Source organism: Stigmatopora nigra, chromosome 15, assembly GCF_051989575.1.
Source record: "Stigmatopora nigra isolate UIUO_SnigA chromosome 15, RoL_Snig_1.1, whole genome shotgun sequence".
In the NCBI taxonomy this organism is placed as follows: Eukaryota; Metazoa; Chordata; class Actinopteri; order Syngnathiformes; family Syngnathidae; genus Stigmatopora; species Stigmatopora nigra.
Window position 1 is genome coordinate 3,204,267 of NC_135522.1, and position 27,076 is coordinate 3,231,342.

Sequence of the window (27,076 nt, forward strand, 5' to 3'; positions counted from 1 at the left end):
CGGTATTGGAATTATACACAAACTGAGCTTCTGCTATTAAATCAGAGCTTTATGCATTGCGGTTGTCAAATAAAAACGCGAAAACACCCTGATCCGAAGGCGTAGTTGCCCACTGTGCTATGTAATTGATTTAATGCGGCATCTAAACGCTGGCCGCCCAGCATCTGACAGTGTTCAAGTTAACGTGAGACAACTGGGACTTTGCCTCACACCAAAACTGTCAAGCGGGTAATTGCCCGATACTTTTTTTTTTTAAATAGTCTGCCACACATTCTCTAAGCTGTTAAGGAATAATTGTTGGAGCATGAGCAGGCAAAGCATATCCGGATAGCAAAAACACACTCGTCTATAAATAAACGAGCATTTGTCATCTTGATGAAGATTAATTGACGCTGTCCCATCTCTGTGTTCCAGGTTGTTTTTCCCGTGAAGAAGTAACCGATGCAAAGCATTGGCTGGGCATTCAAATGAGACCACAATTCAACCATGTTTGCTTCTAAGACAAAAAGCACAAACAAAAACAAGATGGGGAATTTCCCACAAGGCTAGTGACTTCAAATTTCAATGAACGAGGCTCCATCCATGACGAGGAGACGGTTGAACGGGCTCCCTTTGGTCCTAAACGCAAGATCGCTTCAATTGAATTGAAACCGTAGCGACTTCGCCTTCTCCTTGTTTATCGCTGCCCCGATATGACTCGTAAGGAGGCACCAATGGCTGGCGGATGGGGCGTGGCAAGCACTGCCTTGCTTTGGTCTGTAGCCATTGTTTATTTCACCCACCTGGGTCAAGTCAGAGCAGACTGTTGGTTAATCGAGGGCGAAAAGGGCTTTGTGTGGCTGGCGATCTGTAGCCAAAATCAACCGCCTTACGAGGCCATCCCACAGCACATCAACAGCACCATTGTGGACCTTCGTATGAATGAAAACAAGATTAAAAGCATTCAATACTCTGCCCTCAGTCGCTTTGCCAACCTGACCTATCTGAACTTGACCAAGAATGAAATTTCCTATATAGAAGACGGGGCCTTTTCTGCTCAATTCAACTTACAAGTTCTTCAAATGGGCTTTAATAAGTTACGTAACCTGACAGAAGGGATTCTCAGGGGTCTTGGGAAGCTACAGTACCTCTACCTCCAGGCAAATCTGATTGAGACGGTGACACCCAATGCCTTTTGGGAATGCCCCAATATCGAAAACATTGACTTATCGATGAATCGCATTCAACAGTTGGACGGCTCTACCTTCACCAGTTTAACGAAGCTAACCACTTGTGAGCTTTACACCAATCCTTTCAACTGTTCCTGTGAACTGCTGGGTTTTGTCAAGTGGCTCTCGGTTTTCCCCAACAGGACAAACGAGAGAATGGTCTGCGACTCCCCCAGTGGTGTATCTGGATATAGCCTTCTAAGTCAAAACCCCAACAACCCCACATATCGAAATGCTCTTCACATGCTCACCACCGTGTGCACCGATGACTACATAACCCCATTTTTTCCTTCGCCATTGGAACCCACAACGCCCCCACCAGATTTCACCCTTTGCGGGTTGGAAGATTGTCCATCCGGGACTGAACCGGAGGACGTCATCACCAGCAACATCAGTACAAGCGTCAACGAAGTGGAGGCGAAACCACTAATGAAACTGAAACAAGTCTCCAATACAGACGCCACTATAACAGTCCAGATTCCTCATCCTTTCAAAAAGATGTACATCCTGGTTCTGTACAACAACAATTTTTTTACAGCGATCCAAAACCTGAAGGAAACCAAGGAGGACGTTGAACTAAAGAACCTGAAACCTCAAACTAACTACACATACTGTGTTGCTTCTATTCAGAACTCACTGAAACGAAACCACACTTGTCTGACAATCACCACCGGACCCTGGAAGGGAAAGTTAAAGGACGCAAACAGCGCAACTGCCACTCATTACATCATGACAATTTTAGGTTGCCTCTTTAGTATGGTCATCTTTCTAGGGGTTGTTTACTACTGCTTACGCCGTAAACGGCAACAAGACGAAAAGCACAAAAAGGCAGGAAGCCTAAAGAAAAACATCATGGAGTTGAAATATGGGCAAGATCTGGAAGGCGGTACTATCTCTCGAGTGTCCCAGAAACAGTTACTAACTGGAGAGAGCATGGCACGTATGCCTTACCTACCACCAGCTAGTGAAATGGATCAGTACAAATTCCAAGAAATGAGCAACACTCCAAAAATGATGAAGGGAAGTTACATGGAAGTACGAAGTCTAGACCACCATGAACGCAGAGAATGCGACATGGGAATGGCGGGGAACAGCCAAGGTTCTGTAGCCGAGATCTCCACCATCGCAAAAGAGGTCGATAAAGTCAACCAGATAATTAACAATTGCATTGACGCTCTCAAGACAGATTCTACATCTTATCAAGGAGTAAGATCTGGAGCTGTTTCCAACGCTGAGCCCCAGCTAGTACTCCTACCCGAGCAATCCCAGAATAAACCAGGACTCTTGTCACCTCCTCACAAGGACAGCTACCACCATTCCCTACAAAGACATCGATCCTCAGATGCTTCCCCGAAAAGGCCGAGTACCGCCTCGGGAATGCGAAGCCCAAGACCTTACCGTACCGAATCCAGGTATATTGAGAAAACCTCCCCAACTGGGGACACCATCCTAACGGTGACACCCGCCGCCGCCATCTTGAGAGCCGAAGCCGAGAAGATCCGCCAATACGGAGACCACCGGCACTCTTATCCCGATACTCAGATCGAGGAACTGGATGGACCTGATGGTATGAAGTCACCCATGTTAGAGCCTCTTTCCCACTCCCGTTCCAGAGACTTGGCTTATTCCCAACTGCCGCCTCAGTACCACAACTTAAGCTACTCATCCAGTCCTGAGTACTACTGCAAACCGTCACATAGCATCTGGGAGAGATTCAAACTCCACCGAAAACGACACAAAGATGACGAATACATGGCAGCAGGTCACGCCCTACGTAAGAAGGTGCAGTTTGCAAAGGATGAGGACCTCCATGATATTTTGGACTACTGGAAAGGAGTGTCAGCGCAACATAAATCGTAACGTTCTTAGTTTTCACTTTTTAATATGGAACTCGTAAGAAATCTCATCGGACTTTCGATTTCAACGGATTCTTCCGTGCTCAAAAAAACTAATCAAATTCTATTTTGACTGGAAAAGGAAAATAGGATTATTTCATATTTGTCATATTGTGTAAAGAGTGATGACATTCGATCTATTAATGAGAAAAATATACTGTTAAATATATGTTACAATGATTTTTTTGGGTATCGCATGGCCAAGTCCTGTGAAAGTGGATTTGCTGTTGTGTACTATGAAAATACTCTATGAAACTATGTTTACTGAAATCTCGGAAATATTTTTGCCGATCTGGATTCTCTTTTTTTTAAACCACTAATATTATTTTACTTATATTCTGCCTACATTATGTACAGATTTGGTCATTTTCAGCCGTTATTTTGCTATGATTTATTTACCGAATCAAATACAACGAAATCTACAAATAAGTTGAATCATATTTGATTGTTTTCTTTCATACTTTTCCATCTATTAATACAGTTTATTTCTTTTATATCATACCTAATCTTTTTCATATTTATTTTTATTTAGCAGGCATTTCTAATTTTATGACCAAAGTAGAAAAACTGTTTACAATTATTCCTGCACGGTCCGGGAATGGAATGAGCATTTTTTGGGGGGGCGGGGTTAAAATTTTGCAATGAGTTGCCCCTTGAAAAAGGACATATTGGGGCGGGGCAATTCATATTGAGCGTGTATGTTCGGAAATAATGATTTTTTCAAGAGGAAGCGGAAGGACTGTGAAAGTATTTTTCCCTGCTAGAGAGCCTGATGGATGAATGTAACATAGTAAAACTCGGATATGTCTATGGCAGCTTTTATGTATATTTTACAGAAAGTATTTATTCATAGCAAGAAACACGTATTTGGGTTTCCTTGCTTACAGTGTACGACAATGATCTTGACAAGGGGGAAGTCAATTTGTTACTCCGATGTTGCTAAATGACAAAGTTCATATTGGTTCGATCCAAAACTACGAAGCTATTACATCATCTTGTGCAATGTGGACATTACTTAAAGGATGGAAGATGATTGACATGTTAGATTTAACACTTGAGAATGTGAAGAAAACAAAAAAAATGGACTCCTCTTGACTTACTGGCTGTGAATTTGTATATTATGAATTTTTTGGCAGTAAATTTTGAAGCCTTAACACGTCCAAAGGATGTTTACAGTGCTCACTGCACTCGGGCTCATGGGGGTGGGTGGGATTTGTTGTATATTTATGACTGAGCAATACATAAATGAATTTCATGGTGGTGACACAATAGTTTAGTTCGGCTTCACGTAACTTGATGACTGCACAAAAGAATGGGGTTGTTTTTTGGGGACTTTCTTGTTTATAAATTCATTACAAGTACTCTTAAGATGTAAGAAATTAAAATTTCCTGATTCATTATTTACCAAAACTTGGTTTATTCAACCCCTTGCTACCATTTTGTCTTCACTTAAGCTCTTTTGTGGATGAGAATTTTAATAACTTTATCAAAATGATGATTAAATATAATTTTTCATATCAAAAACGTATTTATATACAGAGTAATGTGATCAGAATAGTGATAGGTCATCTAAAATATTTTGTGTAATAATCCGATTGCTTTTATTTGATAAAAATATCTGAATTAATGTTAAAAACCATGACAAATTCAACATATTTGTGATTAATATTTACCTATTAAGTTAAAAAATAAGCATCCATGAGCCTGATGTGTTGGCGGTAAGCACCATGTGACGTGTTAGCTTGACGTAATATTTCAAACGCCTTAAGATTTTTTGCGATATCTTGTGTAAAAAAAAAAAAAAAAAAAAGTCTAAAATTCCTTTCTTTGCATTTCTGCATTGACATTTATTTTTTGCTTTTTTTGGCTTTGTTTTTTTTTCTGTATACGACGAAAAGTACGGGAGATTTTTTAGTTAATTTGGCTTACTTAGCAATGTGTTTTTCTACTGCATATTGTAGCACTTATGTATTATAAAGAGTTATATAAAGTGGTGACTAAAACCTGTAGACAGATCAAAAGTTGTTGAAGTGCATCAAAAACAAACAAGAGCACAAAAAGATGTTTGTTTTTTCTTGTTTTCTTAATATTATGTAATCTGCTTTCAGATAAAGTACTGTGAAATAAAGTTAAGGGTACACAGTACGGCTCAAAGTCATTTGTTATATATAATATTAAGAGATGAATATTTTAGGGCATAAAGGAGGCATATAGGAACATACAAAATATATATACAATGATTTGGAAAGAAATAATGACGCTATACAGTTCAATTACGATAATTATTGTCATATTTTGAAAGTATAATTGTTATTAGGCACATGCAAAACCTGTCAAATAAAGTTATAAATGAAGTACTATGTAAATTTCGTGGATTTCTGGAGGGTATTGTTTAAAAAAGCCACCTAAGAAAAAGTAAACAAAAGGTTTACTTGTCAAGCCTCGGCTGGCTAGAAAAACATAAATACAAATCCACAGTAGGTTGTTCCTCATTAGCTGAGTCAAGAAAAGCTCCTCCTTTTTTGTCAGTGTCGCTTGAAAGGCTTCTTGATTTATTTGTCTTTTTTTTTCCGCCTAGATTTTCCCAACCGTGCAAATTACTTTATCTATTTCCTGCAATGGCGGGCGGTTCGACGCCAGAGGCTAAATGCAGTCACGACACACCTGGCGTATATTTTTGCAGTCGTGCCACGCTTGTTGACTGATGATCATTGTGCCTCCTTTGTGAACGAGCATATTGCTTTGTTGTGCATAGCTAAATCTATAATTCAATTGCGACACTTTTAGTGTATCATTCATCGACAAAACATTACAAAAAAATGAGTACCTCCAGAAAACCCACACAAGCCAATGGTGCTCGGACATTTGGTCGCAGGTCTTTTGGTCGCCGGGCTTTTGGTCTCTGGTCAAATGGAGAGTTTACTGTTGAAACCAGCTCTCAAAATTATATTTATGAGAAAGAGTTTAATATCTAAGAGAGAGATTTTAATATCTAAGTACTGTTTATTATCTTAGTACTGTTTAATATCTAAGTACTGTTTAATATCTAAGTACTGTTTAATATCTAAGTACTGTTCAATATCTAAGTACTGTTTAATATCTAAGTACTGTTTAATATCTAAGTACTGTTCAATATCTAAGTACTGTTTAATATCTAAGTACTGTTTAATATCTAAGTACTGTTTAATATCTAAGTACTGTTTAATATCTAAGTACTGTTGAAAACAGTAAATATTTAGATATTAAACTCTCTTGTGAATATAATTTTGAGAGCTGGTTTCAACAGTACTTAGATACTAAACAGTACTTATTTATTAGACAGTACTTAGATATTAAACTCTCTCTCTCAGATATTAAACAGTACTTAGATATTAAACTCTCTCTCTCTTAGATATTAACCTCTCTCTCATGAATATAATTTTTAGAGCTGGTTTCAACAGTAAACTCTCTGTCACCAAAAGACCGGCGACCAAACAGTCACAAAACCAACCTGGGATCGAACCCCCGACCCCAGAACTATGAGCCCGACCCCCTAACCACTCACCAAGCCACCCTACAAAGATTTAATGCTCCCCATTCCAACAAAACCAAACGACGAATATCACATAAAATCGCGAGTAGAATAAAAAGACGACATTACTCTATTCACAGTTGACTGATCCCAAGAGGTGAACCGTACTCCAAGTTGAAGCGAACATAAGATGAGAGAATAATAAGATTAAAAGGTCATCTTTTCCTCCTTGCATGAAATAGTTTGCGATTTATCTCTTCTAAAAAAAGACGACAATGCTAGGAGACGACGGGAAGTCATGTCGAGGTGACACGGCACCTAAGCGTCATCCATCAAATACAAGTGAACTCTTTATGCAGTGCAAAAATTGGCAGTGCTTTTGTTTAGTAGCTGTTTCCAAACAACCATGCCAACAGTGTCAAAAACCGGGCCAGAAGGAGAGCAAGTAAACAAAAGGCTCCATGAAGGGATGGCATCTATTGAGGTTCATTTATAGGTTTGGTTTTTTTCCATATGCTCTAACTACTGATTGATTTTGAATGAAAAATGTGAGTTATGCCAGTCAAAATGTTTAGCTTGTTATGAAATAAACACGAAATTACCCGAATATGGGATGAATAAAGTTATCCAATCCAAAAACTGCTGTACTGTGGATGAACAGCTTTTCAAGATGATTTACTTAAAAGGACATCACTTTTCAATGAAGACAATTTTATTCAAGGACCCATTCTCGAAGAACATTTTTTCACGTCTCAGGAGAAAACGGATTGATATTGAATGATGCTTGTATTTTTTGTGAGCAGGAGATTTAATTCTATGACTTTGGCTAAAGTAGAACTAAAAAAACCAACAAATTTTTAGCCTATATTTTCTCAATTACGAACTTGCGTAGTAAATAACACAGAGCACTTGAAAGTAGTAGTTCAAGTAGTTTTCAAGAACTTAAACGGTTCATGTAATGTTAAGAGAAACTTGATATTCAGACAGATATAACATATTTTAAAGCAAAACCAGATCACTTCACTCATCAATAAATTTTTTCAAACACAGGCAGACAACCTAAGACTTATTTCGCTACTCAATTTTTAACACAATCGATTCACATGACAAGTCTAACTCTGCACAAATCAATCAAAATCTATCAAACTTTATGTACTATTTTCTGTTATAATTCAAGACAATACAAAAGAAGACATCAGGGTCACAAAATTGAATTCATCCTTTCATGCCTCTTAACCGACACAATTCTGGTCGCCAGACGTTTGGTCGCCTGGTCGTTTGGTCCCCCAGACCTTTGGTCGCCAGACATTTGGTCCCCTATTTCCCTTAGAGTTGTCTTATTTTCCACCCCACACTAATTCCAACCCAACAGATAAAAAACTGTCCTCTAAAAGCAAAAGACAATTTCACCCAACCATTTTATCTCCTGACGGCAATCAGCCAGGAGGAAAGTATTGAGCAATCAAGCCTGGCTGAGTAGTGCCAACCAAATCAACACTTTGTGAAAAGGTTGTCCTTATTTTTTCTGTTTTTTTTTCGAATGATCTGTAGAGTTAAGTAACCCCTTTGGCCCTGGAGGACTATTATACGCTTCTTGTAAGTGTACCTGACAGTATTAATGACAGTACTCGCTATATGATTCATGTTCAGTTCTCAACTGGCTTCATAATGACATGAGTGATGTGCTTACGGCACTAGCTTGTCCCTCAAGATGGAACGTTACTAAGAAATCCATCATGCTAAAGCAAGGCTTGTAACGGGTGATATACGAGCGCCTCCATCTTGGCAAACCTGAAAGCCTTAGCTCTCGTTAAAGTAGATTTATACTGATGTACTACTGTGATGAGCCCAAGTAGCAGAATCCTATTCATAAAAAACACTTCTAGGATCAAGCTTACGATCTCCCGGATCTAGTCGGGAAGTCGACTCGGTACCGAACAAGAAGAAATGCTGAGTGTCGAGCATGTCAGGGCAGGAGGCAGCCGATTGGTTCATTTGGGGAATGAAAGCCTGCAGAGCAAAAAAATCAAAGAGGGAAAATGTGCCCACGCAGGTCCATGTGACTTTTGTTCCTGGGTGATAATAAGGCAGCCTCGCCTCTTGCCTCACATTGGAGAGCCCAAGCAAGAACCGCTTCCCATTCTGGTGAGATAAAAAGCTTTTAGCCTTTAATTACCCCCCCCATCCCATCCTATCCCATCCCACTCCACCCCCAACAAACACACACACACACATACACACATAGATAGTTCTCTTTTATGAATTTGTTTAACATTCAGAGAGGCAAAGGCGCTCCTGAACAGAGCCACAAAAGGGCAGCTCATTTCCTGTCGGCATATTTAAAATAGCATCTCATTTATTGGACTCGGGCTTATTATTAATAGTCAGAGTTCAAGTCTTTTGCAGTAACACAGAATGAAACCATTAACCAACTCTGATTAATTCCTGTCATTTGATGCGGACATTTGTTTCTGTAGCACCAAGAATTGAGTTTGTTTTCTCATATAATAAATAAAGTAATACTTAAAAAAGATGATTTACTAGACGAGTACATTTTTTGGGGATATGATCCATTGTTGAGAATAATTTAAACGCTATATTGTGGCACTGAACAGATTTAAAGATGCGTATTGGGAAAGAAGGAATTATTTTTTTAAACATTTCAAGCTATTTAATGCCTTAAATTGACAAGACAGTTACATTATCTATTCAGTACACTAACTTAACTTATTGGACTTTGAACAAAATGCACAATATTCCAATTCCAGACAAAAGGAAAAACCCACTTAGTGCAAAACTCAGCATCTTTTTTAAGGTGACCAGAGTACAATCAAATCTTAAAGGACATCTGCTCTCTTTTGTCATCGTTTTGGCCAAAAAACATCGTCCGATATCTTTCTAGCTAGGTCAACCTGACCCCTCCTGACATAAACACAATATTCCCCAATAAACTCAAGTAACACCTCCATCTTAACTTTTAAAACAAACCTAAAAAACAGCCAATACAAATACTGCAAAAACACAAACAATCTAACAATACTGACGATCATACCCTGTACTTTAATACCTAACATTAGTACTGCACTGATGAGCTTTTATCTAGCACTCAAAATGGTCGAAATAACAATTAAGAACCAGATTTTTTTTTGTATTTGCTACAGGGAAACAAAAAAATAACTACAATATGACCTTATCGCTATCTAAATGAGTGGAACTTTTGATTTTTTTCCCATAAATGCAAACCGTATTATTCAACCACAAACATACAGTTCACCCACGCAGGTGTTTTCACTTATTTAGAGTGATTATACCTAAGGACAGTGTGGGTGGCAAAGGGCTGTACTTGATTGATATGTTAGGCTTTTTGGTTGTGTGTATTGTTGGGCATAATGGGGGTGTTTGTTCTTATTATTCCATGGCTAATGCTACAGTGTTTTTTCAATAGTTGATAGTGGATAATGCAAAATGGTGACTCATAGTAGCATGAAAAAAATGTTTTTTTGTTGTGACCAGATGAGAAAAAAACCAAGTCGAGATGATACTTTGAGGTTTTAAATAGATCGGAATGACGGCAATTAGAGAAAAGTATTTTGCACGACGTCTGAATGGTAAATGAGTTTTTATCTTTTTGGAGAGAACAATTCCCGCGTATTGGAGGAAGGAAGTACCCTGATGCTTCATGCTGTTCTCCAAATGAAAGTGTTTATCAGACGGTAATAGCAACAAGTGTGTAGGAATAAGAAAGCTAATGATTGTGAATGGAACATCTGCAGCGCTACGAAAAATGTTGAGGGTTGGATTACTAATGCATTTAAAAATGTCGTTCATTTGCCATCTTTATAGCTCTATTAAGTGAGAGATTGGCCTCTGCAAATCAAATTCTTTTGGTTTTATTTTAACGTCAAAAACAAAATAGTTTCCATAAGCAAGTTTAGCCTTGGAGATAAAAATCTCATTGTAAGTAAAATCAAATATTTTCTTACTTAGATTGTAAAGCTAATATTTAGATTTTGTAATATCAAGGAGTGTTTCATTATCAAAGAAAATTCTTTTCAAAGATGAATTCATAACTTTATAAAAAAAATATGGTGTGTTGGTTAAATATTTGACTGGATGTCATTTATTGTGACCTATCTATTGTGTATTAACAGCAACTGTGATTAAATAACTGTGATATATTATGGAGAAAATGACGCAGTGTGTATATAATTTTGCCTTATGACTTGAAAATAAAGTACTGTTGGTTTCGCACCAATGGCAGAACACAAGACCAACCATTTTCTCATAATGAGCTTATAAGTAGCAGTGCGTTTGTCTCCAAATGAATAAAAAAATAGGCATCAGTGCTTGACAAAAACAACAAGATAGTCAGTCAATCCAGACCAAAAACAATCGTGTATTTTCCATCATATTTAAATACGACTTAGCTCGGCTTTGAGTGTAAAATAACGTAAAAACCCACCTCCAAATACATGTAAAAAATATCCAAACCAACCAATATGTAAAGCAAGTACTGCAATAACATGTAACTCTTGCTCGGAATTTAAAGAAACTATTTAATGAGCTTTTAAAATGACAAATAAACTGATTATAAAAGAAAAAACAAGTCCATAACTGGAGTCACTCACTCTGAAAAAGATAATATTGCATTCTCATTTCCTAGAAATGCACAATCAAATGTGGCATGCAGTTAATGGCACAGAAAAAGCCATTACATGTCTAAAAAATGATAACACATCAATCCAATGGATGACATGTACAAATTTATGCTTGCCTTTGGCTTCATTAAAAGCATTTGCGTTCTTTTCTATGATTTTACGAAACAGTTACTTGTTGACAAGGTGTTTTGTGCATAACGTTTCTGTTAATTCTCCCCTAAAATCATCACCACCGAGCTTTTTTGCAATTTCTATTTTACATTACCTTAGTCGTGACAAGCTCCTCGTTATGTTTATGTCTGCTGGCGCTTTAATTGCATCACCTAGCAAGTTAGTGGGCACGCTCAAGACGCTATTTGCCTCCATTAATTTTTAACCATGTTTGGGGAAATTGGAAGGGTCTAATTTCATGCCCCGCTGGACTCACAGTTTTTATGGCTTGCAAACAATCACACAGGGGGAAAACCTGAGGGAATCATTAGTATGGTTTTGTCTTCTGTTGTTTACTTAAAGTCCTGCTGGAAGTACTGGAATCATGCCAGTTATTTGCTACACTTGAACAACAGTTGCTAGTAAAAGATAGAAGTCGGGAAAGCTATTCCGATATGTCAAAAGTTGTGTAAGAACATGAAGCAAATCCGAATTAGTAATGAGATAAGATGGAAGGGGAAAAAATAGTACTGATGTCTTTGCTATTAGCTCAATCAAAGTAACTTTGCCGACTCTCATTAAGTTTAATTGGACGATAGATGCTAACAATGTCAACTTAACACTTAGATTCACAACTGCAGTTAGTGTAGCACTTAACCATCAGTGACTGTAAACAGAATAAATTGAATTTAGCCTGGTGTTAAAGATTGGAACCCCAGTTAGGAAAGAACATATTTAAGCCAATGGTGGCTATTGGATTAATTCTGTAATACTATTCTATAGAGATCGTAACAAGTCACTGAATCCTCTTTCCAAGGACTGTTTACTGGAAGATAGGACTGACCTTTACCCCAAAATGCAGACCTGGAAGGACGCTTAAGAAGATGCTGATGCGGCGTGATCGCTATCCAACAACCTTTGTGATTACTCGCAAGTTGTGACGCTCTTTTCGCTTGATTATGGAATTGTTTTGCCGAATTGAGGCTTGTTTGTTTAATTTCCAATGGAGTTTGTTAATGAGTTCCAACCTTAATTGTTATTATTGAATACCTGATATGCTATGATTGTTACAGGTGTTGTTTTTGCTTGATTTATGGCCTTAAATGGGCAGGAGAAATTACTATGTCAGAATGTAATTATCTTGCCAGAATATCAATTTAATTAAATATATATAATTGAATCAGATAACCCCCTGTATTGTTTGATAATTATATCAAAGTATAATTATTGATGAACTTAACAGTGGCCAAAAAAGGCAGGACAATTTTTCAAGGAACATTACTTATACACTAAACAAAACTCCTTTGCTTTTATTAAAGTTCACGGTTTGTCATTGGAGATAATTTTAGATATTTCTTTGTACTTCCGCCTACACGTCACCAAGCATCAAGAAGACGGAAGTTAAAGGAGAAGTCACGCTACATGAGTACGACATCTGCCTTCTATGCCTGTAAATTGCCACCGTGTTCTGTGTTTCAGCCGGAAAAAAATGATGGCTGTGTCGTAATGAATCACTCGGCTTCAACGCTCTCAAGTGAACGCACTAGTGACGGCGAATTCGAATTTAAACGCTTGTCAGATTCTTCTCAACTCTCGGCGCTGATGGCTTTTGAGACGCCAAAGAACGCTCGCATCAACTGGACATGAGAATGAATTATCTTTTAATAACCTCACTGATCATTTGGGGAGAAGAATAACACGGTTTGCAGCATGAGTCAAATATCTGTGACCCAAGTACTACAAAGTCATAAAGGCTAACATATATTGCTTTTAGCCAAAATCTGATTCACCTTACTCAATTGTGGAATCGTATTTTCAATTTAAAAACATAATTGGAACATCATAACGTCACAAAAAGTGTTAAATGAAGTATTTGCCGCTTTTCATTCCTCACATATGTTTTGCCCAGGGTGTGTATTACCCCAAAATGAACCAAACTCCAAAAAAAATGTATAAGAAATAGTCAACAATATGTTATTTATCCACAAAAGGTGGCATATGAGTCAACGTGTATTTGTCATGCATTTGCAGCATACATTAGCCTGAGGGAAAATATCCTACAATACATTTTTTGTCGTTTAATCCGACTAAAGCCTGACAACATTATGTTTACGACAAAAACATTCATAGGACATTTCTACTTCTGGCTTTAACAGCACCATACGGCTAGCCAAGATTTTTTTTTGAGTTTGGATCCGTGACATTTTCATCCCTACCGCCGGATGAAAACCATTTATTTTTTATTGCCCGAAGCACGGCGGCGTTAATTCATGCTGAAACTCTTCTAAAATCCCAATTTGAACTCTGATGCACCCGCTGAAAGCTGTGTCACCTCTACCGGCGTTCACGCAAAGCAACCAACCAAAAAACTGACAAACAAAAACAGGAGCCCAGAGCCCCGTTTGGTCGATCTGGTCATTGTTAGAGCGTTAAACATCTGTTTTTTTGCAAAAAAACAGTTCCCATTTTCATTTTCTAAGACCAACACTGTTTCTAGCTATTAAAACTAAATAAACAGAATGCAATCTAATTCTCTTCCTCCTAAAATAACAACCAAAAGTAAAGAAACTATCAAATTTTTTGTTCACCTGACTATAAGTCGCACCGGCCAACGAATACAAAATATTTTATATAATAATTCCAAAAGTATTTAAAAAAACAAACTGTCAGTAGTCATAAATTAAAAAACAGGTCGCACTTGAGTAGGCAAACTATACAAAAAGTACTATGTATCCTAATACACAAAGAAAACTAGCACATTTTTCGTTCACCTGAGTATAAGTCGCACTGGCCAACGAATACAAAATATTTTATATAATAATTCCAAAAGCATTGAAAAAAAAAAACTGTCAGTAGTCAGAAAGAAAAAAACAAGTTGCACTTGAGTAGACAAACTATACAAAAAGTACTATGTTTCGTCAAGAATATACAGTCAATTACATTGTAAAGATAACTACGATAACCCTGATTGTAATCTATCTATGGACATAACTCCTACATCTTAATACACAAAGAAAAACTAGGCCAACTACACAAAAAGGTACTGTTCTATATATTGCCCCTCTACATTAAAATCAGAGCGAATCGTGGTCTTTGTTGGCTTCCCGTCGAGTAGCTCGTTTACTTGGCTTTCACAGTATTGGCTCAGCGGGCTACTTTAAAGACTGAGGGACGCCACCGTTTGTGTGTGTCTTAAGTTTATAGGCCAATAGCTCTATTAGCTGAGCTGTCAGCAGCGATATTTCAGCCAACGTGGCAACCCTCCCGATACCGGTGACGCCATAAAGCCACCATTGAATGATGAGCTCTAGTTTCTACCTACTCGTTTTGATCGCCAATCTCCACATAAATCAGTGTTTGTTGAGTGATGGTCAGCCCCGGCAGCTTGGTGGGAGACGGGAAAGCTCGCGTCTCATGTGAGCTCATGCGCAAACAAGATGCTGCTAGATCGTTTGTCACAATACACCGTTTCACTCATTCTATCTACTATTCTTTTAACTTTTTTCTAACATGTCCATGCTACACACTTATTAATGGAAGAGCTGTAGTGGGAGAGCGGGAGGATGCTGACCAGGATGATGTCCATCATGGATAGCTCCTCCCTGCATGAGTCTGGGGAGTCCCTTCAAAGCTCTTTCAGCAATAGACTGCTGCAAAAAAATGTTGAGTGTTAAGACCTACCGTATGCATACATGTACATCTATCTATGTGTCTGTATATATGTGCTTATGTATATGTATGTGTGCATATATATATTTCAGCAACACGCTTATTTATTTATACATTTATTCATGTATTTATTTATTAACTTATTACCTATCTATTTATATCTAAAAGCTCTTTTTCTGTGTCTGTATTCTCACATTCTTTGCTACTGTGACAACAAAATTTCCTGAATACAGGATGAATAAAGTTATCCAATCCAATTTTAGCAGTATGCACCCAACAAACCCATTTTTCCCCCCCAAAAAATGGTCTGGATAATCATTCATATTCCTCCATTAACCTTCTTAGTTTTCAAGATGGTGTACATAAGGTTAAAAGTATCAATTAATGAATTCCCACAAAGATTAGACATATTTTTGATCAAAAACAACATAACTGCCTAACAGCCAATCACTACCCATCAGTATTAATCCAAAACACTACTCTTCTAGCACCCTACAAAATAAAACGTAGTTAGATAAGTGCTAGCTCACAATCCTGCCTCGACACATTAGCTTTTCTTCACCCACAACCCAACCAATAACTTGAAAGAATTAGGGGGTCTTGCACATTAACAATCTGATATTAAAGTCTCAGTACACCACGCCGAGTCTTTCCGCCTTCAGATTCCTGAACAGAAGCCCCATCTCGCCCTCCCACGACCGCCCACCACCAATCCTGCCACACCGTCTGCTCAACTTATTTTGTCTGTTTGCTATCGATATCGACCGTTTTCTTGATATGCCACCACTATGCGATAATTACCTCCGGATGGGAAGAAGTACTCAGTGTTAATGAAAGGAGAAACGCTTGGGATTTGTGAATACAACTGGAGGGGTGGAGGGGGATTAGGTTTGAGGGTGTGAGGGGGTTCAGGTTCTTGCAGGAGAAGGAATGAAACTAAATGGAAATGTGCAAAGTGTGAAGAAATGCTCTCTAAATCGGTGTTAAAGCTGGAGGCATTTGTTTAAAGGTTAGGGGTATATGGCATTCAATACACGTATATGTTTTCTTATTTTTTATGCTTTATATACAGTGCTTGACTCAAACGCATTGGGATTATTCTTAAATAAGCAAATTTGACAGGTACCTAACTAAGGGGAAACATTTAGAAATGCAAAGTGGATGTAAAACTGTTTGTAGATTGACAAGTTAATGTTTAGAGTAAATCTGACACAAATAAAGAGAATTCCAACATATTATATTATGTAATTTTTTTTGAATAAAAATACTTCAGTTGGTAGTTTTTTGCAATAAATGAATTTAACCTAAACGTGGATGGAAAGGTGAGATAATGTATGGATAAGATAAGGTGAATGATAACATTTAAAAAATCTATTGCATTGAAGCTAAAATTGTAGTCGAAATCTGCCGTTTTTTCTACTGTAATTGCAAATTAAGATTGTTATTTTTGTTTATTAATTCATTTTATGTACTGCTTACTCTCACGAGTCTTGTGGAGGTGTAAAACTAGATTTTTAAGAAAGTGGGTAGTATAAAGCTCAAGTAAAATAGCCCCAAACGTACAATAAGTCAGAAAAAAATACATGTAATGCCATATTTTAGACAACTACAAACACAGAAGCCTAAATATTGGGGCATTGTGACATTTGCGCTACTGCACTGCTGCCAAAAAACACAAAATATATAAAAATCAGTCAACTATGACAACCTAATATTGACAAAAATTCAAGAAAACCATCAAAACTCTGCAAAAAAGACTGAAAAGTGGAATTGCGAGACAAGAAGAATGGAAACTAAAGCACACAATAAATTAAAGGTAATTAAATAAAAATAAACTCAAGAGGAAAAAAAGCTTTTCAGAAATATCCACAAACTATCTTGAACAACACCTGACTAATTAAATGAAATTCAATTATATATGAGCAGCGATTCATGTTTCTGGTTTCATTCGACACCTCATTAAAGTCCCCATTTCTGCTATTCCACATATATTATTTATAAGCATGATTCCATAACGCTCGTATAGAGACAAAAAAAAGAAACTCTTTTACTCGTCGCTCTTTTTTTTTGCAGGTGAACTGATAAAGCAATTTACTTAAACACATTCCAAGGCATTTTCTAGCTTGTAAATATCTTTTTATACGTTTTTTTTTTTATTTTGGACACTTTCGAAGCCTCGTAAATTCCCTTCAAAAACTCAATTTGCTTTAAAGCTAATGGATCATTTCAAAATATTGAAGAATATGATTTAGAAATGTTCTAATTGGCTGACTTTTTCAGATGGCAGCCAAGAAATGTAAGCCAAGATTTGTAGTTTGAAGCCAAGTTTTGGTGTGTTAACGTCCCATTGGATCAAAACACACTATTTTAATGTGCATTTACTGCATTTGAATTGAGCACTTCACATTATTTGACTTGGATAAGATCTTAATTAGGTTCCTTTTCCTAAATCAGGTCAAATCATTTTTAACTATCTTGTTTTGAGTGTTAATAATTATTAAACAGATTGATGTGTATGATGATTCCACTTATATTCAGTAATTTTTGTTCCTAATAAGCTTACACATGTAAAACTGGGTCATTTTTTTCACCAAAATCAAGAATAAAAATCCCTGATATAGTTTTTTCTTTAAATTATTACTAGTATTGTTTTCAATGTTGATATAGAGACAAATATGGTAGTTTATTAAAGTAGTTTTCCATAAATATTCATGCATGAGAAAGTTTTATCCTCAAAATATTTCTAAGTAAAATACAATGTACTTAATATTTTTCATAATTTAACTGAATTCCTTAATTTGATGCTTAAAATAGGTCATTTTTGCTTATTAAATGCAAAAACATACTTAAAATTTGACAATAAACTTACTTCTTTGTATTAAATATGCTAATTTCCTGCTTCACATAACTACATTGATCTTATTTTCACTTTAATAAAAGTCTAACCTGACTTAGTTCTATTAGATTTGTACTTTAAAGCCACACATTTTTTACAGCGTGCTTGAAAACTAACGACAATTTTATGACGTGGATGCTCAAGAGTTACACGTGCGTCTTTTATTAGACATTGAAACCTTTTGTACAATCTCGACTCCTCAAACGCAGCTATTAGTACAATCTACCCTGATGAGCTATTAAAGACACGTCAAAGGAAATGATTACCGAGAACTCGCGTTTCCTCGCCACCTGCGGCATTTGATTGTCACTGACGGAAACCGAAAAAAAACAGCCTCTGAAAACAATCTAATAAACAACCCGATGAACCCAATCTCCTTTTCTCTCCCATCCCCATTGAACGTCCCATCTTACAAAAGTGGTGTTCCAATGTTTTCCGGAATAGAAATATGTATTTAACAAGGCCTGCTTTGATCAGAAGACACTTTTGAGTGGCAGAAGCAGCGGGACCTCGTTCGCGAGTTTTAGCGTGACGCTGTAAATGACTTAAAAGCAGCCTTTTGTGTCTTGTGTGCAATCCGCGGTAAAATGGGACATCACAGGAGAGACCGAATGCATCGGGGGGGGAGAAGGTTCGCTGTTGATGAGACGAGAAAGCCCTCCAAATGTAATTGACAATGGTATCACCCTTCACCTCTGCTATTAGATCCCACCCCAGACCTACACAGACTGAAAACCTCTCCAACAACATTAGAAATAAACATAGTCAATACGTAATATTGATCTAAAAAAATGCAAGGTGGGATGTTTAGTCGTGGGCCATTTAAACTTTGTTTAACTTTAATGCATAGAGGATTGGGATTCAGCAAAAAGTAGATCAGGGTTTAATTTTTTTTAAATATGAACTTATTGGATGTCATTTTTGTCAACAAACGTTGACTGGTAGCAATCGTTCGAACAGTATCAGGAAAAAACCCTCGTATCAATTGGAGAATGTAATTCATACATGACATGAAAAGTACTGTATTTTACGCACGATAAGGCGTAGCTAAAGTACTTAAAGTTTTTTTTAAAAGCGCCTAAAAATCCGATACTACTATTACTACTACTATAGTTCCATTTTGCGCATGTATAACAATCCCCTTCTACTACTATCACCACCACCACTACTACCTTTACTTTTTCTGTTTAATATACCCCCCATGTAATATACTAAACAGCAGGGGGTATATTAAATGGCGCACAGACGGAAAAATACAATCCACTACGCACTCTTTATGCTGTGACGGGGTACATCAACATTTTTCCGACTAAAACTACTTACTAGTCAGATTAAAACTACTTACTACTGTATAAAGCCTGACTTGGATTTTTTATAAATTTAAGTATCTATAATTATGCCCCCATGAGCGAAAGGCAGACTACACCCAAGACCGGTCGCCAGTCAGTTTTAGGACACACAACCAGTACTACTACTACTACTGCGTTTTCTAATCCAGTGCACACTATATATGGAACACTTTTCAAAATAGGCCATTCAATGAAAATGCACCTTTAAATGCGCAAAACACGCTACATTAATGTCTGGTAAAACAACTTGTTGAGAAAGAGGATGCAAGCAATTTAACAAGGGGAGTCCGTCAAAGATGACGGCAACAGACTAGTCTGAGAAACGTCGCCGGGCCGGGCCATCGATCTGCCATAACAGACCACAGCCACTCCATTTACACAGGCAATCGCCTCCCCCGCTGATTGATGTGTGGATAATTGAGCTGTCGCCAAGGTTTTCATGTTTCTCCTCCGGCTCTTCCCCCCTCCAAACGACAGACCGGGGCATTTGTATTGTATTTTACTTTAAGGCCGCTTCCAACAAAGGGACATCCTGATGTGTATTTATGTCAATATTCTAGCAGACAGCTGTCAGAGAGACGCATGACCGCTAGCTTACTCGGGCTATTGCCAATGGCGAGTCTTTCCAGGATAATTAACCTCGTGGATTACGAGGCCTCCATCGAGGTCGGCCACCAAAGCCGCCATGGCATGCTCCTCTTGGTATCAAAGCAATGGACAAACATTACCTACTAATTGACAAAGTAACGGATCGATCCAAAAACTAGAGGGGAAAAAAATAGACTTAAATGAGTTCCATGATGGGTGGCTGAGTGCTTAGTGCATCGTCTTCAGAGTTCTGAGCTTGAGGGTTCGATCCCAGGTGGGTCTAAAGTTAAAAAGTATTGTATTTTCACGACTATAAGGCGCACCGCATTATAAGGCGCACCCTCAATGAATGACATTTTTTCCATATATAAGGCGCACTGTATTATAAGGCGCACTGTCTATTTTGGAGAAAATTTAAGACTTAAGTGCGCCTTATAGTCGTGAAAATACGATAATTGCTATTGACTTCCAGGTATGAAGCACTCACTACTTTACAGTCACCTCTAGAGCCAGCCATTGTTGATGTTTTGGATTTTTTTCTATAAAATCTTGCAGTGGGGGAGGAGCTATATGATGGAAGATTTTGTAAACTAAGATGGCATCTGCATATTTAACAGTATTGTTTCAGTTCAGGCGTTTTTTTGGTTTTCTGTTTTTTCCATATATAAGGCGCACTGGATTATAAGGCGCACTGTCTATTTTGGAGAAAACTTAAGACTTCCAAGTGCGCCTGATAGTCGTGAAAATACGGTAGTTATTTTGTAGAATGATAATCTGGATTAGGGTAGACTAGCATGTGGTAGACAGCAGTATAACAATATTTGCCAATATTTTGGATCTAGAGTGTTGTGTGTACAAAGCATGCTGGGTCAACAAATCGGTTTTATCCTCTGAAATTGTTTTGTTAAAAGATGTCGGGGACATGATTGTGGGTTTGAAATGGTTCGCAAAGTCATCGGCAAAGGGTTTAGCGAGAAGAAACAACAAGTGGCATAATCCTAAAGTGGATGACACAAAAAAATGGTCATTGATTGCCCTTGGGCTAGAGATCCAAGCCAGATCTTGACTATGAGAAGGACAGGATTAAAGATCTAAAAACAATTGGGACTTCATCTAGGTCATCATTATTAAAGTTGATAAAATGGAGAAGGATATTTTGCAGATACAGCAACTTTACGTATTGTTTTCGCATACTGCAATCCAGAAATCTTACCGATTACTTCATTTTCAAAGGAGTTTTTTTGAAGATTTTGAAGGATGGAAACATTTAAAAGCAATGACCACCGGGGGGAAAAGTGTGTATCGATACATTTTGCGCAAAGCAAAAAAAAAAAGGCAAAAATAAGGTATAAAAGAGGCCTCTTGGGGGGCCTGATGGAAACATTAGCAAAGTCTGTTATTCCACTTTCACGTTGGCCCACAGGCAAGCCTACAGGAGTCGTAAAAAAATGGAAAAAAAAGTGCATTTTTGTATTAACTTTGTTTTCTAAGGCGGGAACTCATTTTACGACAGCTTGCATCTTTGTGCGAGTTTTGACTCTCGTACGAGTCCCAAGAGAAATAAAATGGCACTTCTTCTTATGGCTTCTTACAGCATTGCAGCGTTGAATAAATCCCTTTATTACAATTGAAAAGTATCCAAAGTTTTCGCTTGCTACCTTTCACAGATGAAAAGAAACGATCTTACTAAGTATATACATCGCAAGCCCACGGCATCATAGTAGTCATGTACATAAAAGTATTAAAAGTGTTCCTAGTTTTCCAAGCAAAAGTTTTTCCTGACTTTAAAAAAAAAATAAAATAAAATTCAGACCAAAAACTGTTTTCCAAGTAGAAGTGGGTACCATAAACAATACAATTTGCAATAGGCTCAAGATAATGACATTATATATTTGTATATATCACCATTGTGAGATTGAATTGAATTGAATAAAAGCATTCAATCTCACAATAGAATTTTTGGTCAAACTGTGTTGATTTTCAGCCATTTTTGGGTGATTTTCCGTTGATTTGTAGCCAATTTTTTGGGTGATGTTCTGTTGATTTTCAGCCATTTTTGGGGTAATTTTCTGTTGATTTTCAACCATTTTTGGGTGATTCTCCGTTGATTTGCAGCCAATTTTTTGGGTGATGTTCTGTTGATTTTCAGCCATTTTTTGGGTGATTTTCTGCTAATTTGCAGCCATTTTTTGGGTGATTTTCTGCTGATTTGCAGCCATTTTTTGGGTGATTTTCAATTGATTTTAAGGCATTTTCTAATGAAAAACTCTCATAGCAAACTTGGTTATTTTGTATTATTTTTTTCTTCAACAATGACACTTGTTCAAAACAATAAATTCATTTTTGGCAGAATCACATCTCAATTTTGACATATTGTTCCACTCCTATTTCTAAGACAAAAAAAAAAAGTATTTTATGAGTACTTTTATATATGTTGCCTACAAGAATGCCGGATAAAGGTTAACATACGTCAAGGGGACATTTCCTTCCACTACAATTTGAACGAGAGTTTTTCTTAGCGGTCTACATCCCTCCAACGAGGAGAGTTCAGCCATGGACGTTTAACGGACGAGACCACTGCCTGGGCATCAATAATTAAAGGGCTTCGCCGTGGCGGCACGTGCATTGTTCCCCTCTCACCGCGGCCATAAGCGAGTTGATTATGCTTCCGGCAAGATTATCATCTGCCGCCTTGCGGATGCAGCCGCCACCGCTGCCGCCGCCGTGGCATCAAAGAATGCTTTCCAGAAAACCGTATGACGGCTCTCGGGCAACGGCGACTTCATCAGAGGAGTCGGCCATGCGAAAAGATGTCGAGTGATAATGTTTCAACACAACAGATAGCTGTCTTTCATCACTCTCTCTCTCTTTCTTTCTCACTGCCCAAACAATGTCACTTATTTGGCTTCAATATGAGAGCCGTCATTATGATTCACATGTATTTTATTATATGTGAAGGTCTGGAAAGATATTTCAAATAAAATATAGGCTAGTGGAGCACTTGCTGTTGGATTGAAGGTCAAAAATAGGCTGTATTGTTCTATGTTTTTGTCTATTAGGAATTGTGCAAAGTGTCTTTAATAGAATGTTGGCTAAAACAAAGCTAAAAGTATTAAAAAGAAAAGAATGCAAGAAAGTATTTGGGAAAGGGAACATGTAAGGTTGGTTGTTGAATGTTTTTACACCAAAAAAAAGCAGGAAAAAGCACTTAATGATCATAATTATTCAGTTTTCGGAAAGGGAAAATGTAAGGGTGGTTCTTGAATGTTTTTACAACCAAAAAAGCACTTTAGGATCATAAATTTTCAGTCTTTGGAAAGGGAAAATGTAAGGTTGGTTCTTGAATGTTTTTAAACCAAAAATCCACACAAAAAAAAGCACGTTCAGATCATAATTTTTCAGTCTTCACAATTTTTCTTTCGAAAAAGCTTGGCCAATCAACAAAATACAAAAATAAGAAAATTTCTTAATAGGTGGTGTTATATAAAGTAATATCATATGAACAAAATACTGATTGTCCATAGAAAAGTTACATTTTCTGATATATAGCACTGAAAATTGTCTTTATACCTTTTTTTATAGTACATCCTCAAATTGATATTTCTCACCGTTGGTGGCATAATCCACCATTCAACCAATGTCAACTGGAATAAGACTCTAGCACCCAGTGAGCATGGATAAGTGGCGTTGAAAATGGATAAAGAAATCGTACTTAGTTAGCTTGCAAGCTAATGTCAAGTCCACCGAGTCCAATCCATCCCATCATCAAAAGAGAAAAATCAGTGCCAACAGCAACAGGGAAAAGCCAGGCCATCCCCGAATGATCATATTAATTATGTTTGAATTCCCACCACGTCTATTTTTCAATCAACTTACTGGTTGAAATGTAAATTTTAGCCAGCTTTGGTCTGACTTCCAAGCAACTGACCTCACATAACATTTTCTTTTAAACCAAGACTTCATACATTCAAACTAATGCGGGAGGGAGAAAAAGGCTAAAATAAACAAATCAATCACTTTATATGTTTTTTTCTGCTTTGTTTGTAATATTATCCTATTTTTGTTGGAAAACAACCTTTTGTGAAGACATGGACGATACTGAAATACAATTTGGAGAGTTCATTTAGTAGGAAAAGAATGTAATTCGGCTTTTGACGCCAGTAGAAAGAAAATTCTTATGTGTTAGGTTTGGTGTTATTTGATTGGTCGCTTCTTTGTTGCTGAGATGTGTCGACTAAAGATTAAGTCTACTAAATCGGAGTGTAAATTTAACATGCGACAACGCCAGTCGACCTTCCGTGCATGACTACATTGACTTTGGGATTAGTATGGGGAATGCGCTACTGGATAAAATACAAACGTGGTCACTTTGAACGCCATATGAATCGTATTTTTGAAGGAAAACATAAAAAAAGCCTGTCAAATTTAACAAGATATTCCATAGGAATAGCCACAATTCCCAGTTTATTAACCTACCAGCATTTTTACTATTCCTAGTCTGTCCATTCTGATAAAATGACCTTATTCCTCTTTGGCTATCACCCTTAAATATTCAAAATGGCGGAAACCGCCTTAAGTGGGAAGGGAACAATGGATTGGTGTCCGCCAATGTATCAATATCACATGAATTCCAAAGTACAGCCTTCGCATATCAAAAAAACTGCCTTAGCGCTAGACCATTGGTTGGGAACCAATGGCTCAAGAGCCATATGCGGCTCTTTTAAAGGTTACATATGGCTTTCCATGGTCAAATATGCAAAACACTTGGTGAAAGTACTGAGTCCTGATCAGTTAATTTTGTCAACCATGGCTCTAGCACCCCCTTAAATCATTTTTTTACAAAATGTAGACCTTTCTGCAGTAATACTCTGACTGATACTCATTGATTAGCAACAGTGAAGTAATGTCAAAAGAATTTGTTCTTTAAAAGTGACAAAATGACTAAAAAAATGGCATGTATGCTCATGTATTTTCCAATTTCTGAGTATAGAAGGAATAGCATTTAAAAATATGAATTGTTTATATCTCTCGCTGTCAAAAAGGTTACCGACCCTTACACTAGATTCTCATCTCAGGTTTACACATGTGCACAGAGTGGGATTTATTAGCAATAGCCGGCAGATGCCGTAATGTTCCGCTCCAACAGAAGCAATATGAACCCAATTCTCGGCGGTGCTTTCAGAGGGAAATCGACGGTTAAAAAGCAGGACATATTACGGCGCCTGACCTTTTATTTCCTCATATGTAATGCTGAAAAGCCATACAAAGACAATTAATTGAGTAAATCACAGCTTCCCCTTATATATTTATAAGGAGCTAATAACACAATCTGTCTTGTTGACGTCGCCGTTATTGGTGGAGTACATCTTTAGTCGAGGAAAATCACATTTAAACGACACAAACGATAGTGAGCTTGGTTATTTAGAGTGGTTCTTTCTCTCTAGCACATTACCAGAGAGACGCTAAGATCACCCTCGAGGTATTTTGCTGCCCGGATGGAATAGGGAGATGTATTTGATACCCTGCTGGATGTCGACATATTAAAAGAAAAAACAAAACAAAATAAGAAAAACGAACAAAAAAGTGACATGAGAAAATGGACAAACCATGCCGCTATGAAACTAATGAGCCATGACGATGTTTTGGGTTCTTTTAGACATATTTTCATACTGTTTTGTAATGGTCTTAAAAAATGAATGAATGGAAAGTTGATAATTATCATTTTTGGAGTTGTTGTTTTTTTGGAACTAGTTATCAATCATCTCTGACCAAGTTGGTATTGCTTGTTTATATCCTATACTTGTTAGAATTGGATTGGATAACTTTATTTATCCCGTATTTGGGAAATTCCGTTGTCAAAGTAGCATTTAGACGTAAATAGATGGGTAATAAGTAAGTTAATAAATAAATACATCAATAAATATATAAATAAATGTGTTGCTGAAATATATATATAAATACACATGCATATACATACACATATATATACATATACAATATGTATATTTTGTATATACATACACATACATATATATACATATACATACACATACATATATATATATATATATATATACATATACATACACATACATATATATATACATATACATACACATACATATATATACATATACATACACATACATATATATATACATATACATACAAATACATATATATATACATACACATACATATATACATACACATACACATACATATATATACATATACATACACATACATACACATATATGTACATATAGATACATATATAAGCACATATACATACACATACATATATATAAGCACATATATACATATACATACGCATACATTTATAAGTACATATATACATATACAGACGCATACATATATAAGCACATATATACATATACATACATATATACTTGCACATAGATGTACATGCATGCATATGGTAGGTCTCAACTCAGCAATTTTTTTGTTAAAGTATAATGCAACTACAAAAAAATCCCAAGACAAACTACTCCTTTTGTAAACCCCATTAGCTAAAAAAAAACAACATCCAGATACAATAATCGTTATCAGTGCCATCGTTTCACCTTTAGAAGTGTTTTAATGACCCTCATTAATTGCATTCCATGTAGTAATACACGTAAGCTATTATAGGGCCAACATGTACCAGGGCGCAATAACATGACAGATGTACTTTTGCCTTAATGCAAATGACGACACAAGCGTGCCTTCCGTGTTATGTAAGCGACACAAAAGAATTAATTAGGTGCATTAACATTTCGTCAGGGCAGCCGAGGGTGAAAACACGCACGACCAGCCGTTGTAGGCTTTGGGGAGGCAACATACATAAACACATGGCGTACCATACAATAAGGCTCATGCATCATTCTGCAAGTCACAATCAAGACTGAAGAAATTAAAAGGCCCTAAATCAGTAGTGTCAGACTCGGGTTGGTTCGGACCATTTTAGATATAATATTTAGATTTTGTTTTTATTAATGGATTTAAAGAACTGGATTAAAAGCTCTGAATATTCAGTTTTTTAATGGATCTAAAACAAAGTTTATTTTAGCTATTTTTATATCGTTTTAGATTTTACACAATGATTTTTGAACTGAAAATAGAGGAAAAAATGATTAAAAAATGACAATT

The 27,076-nt window shown here is 36.9% G+C and overlaps 1 protein-coding gene across 1 annotated transcript; it reads left to right on the plus strand.

Annotated features, from left to right (window-relative positions):
- Positions 1-461: 461 nt before the first annotated feature.
- Positions 462-5,248, plus strand: elfn1a (extracellular leucine-rich repeat and fibronectin type III domain containing 1a). Its single transcript, XM_077735255.1, has one exon. The coding sequence runs from the start codon at positions 693-695 to the stop codon at positions 3,066-3,068; it is 2,376 nt and encodes a 791-aa protein (XP_077591381.1). The 5' UTR covers positions 462-692; the 3' UTR covers positions 3,069-5,248.
- Positions 5,249-27,076: the final 21,828 nt, after the last annotated feature.

Excerpts from the sequence above, each read along its gene's own strand:
- elfn1a (XM_077735255.1), top strand. The coding sequence starts at position 693 with ATGACTCGTAAGGAGGCACCAATGGCTGGCGGATGGGGCGTGGCAAGC.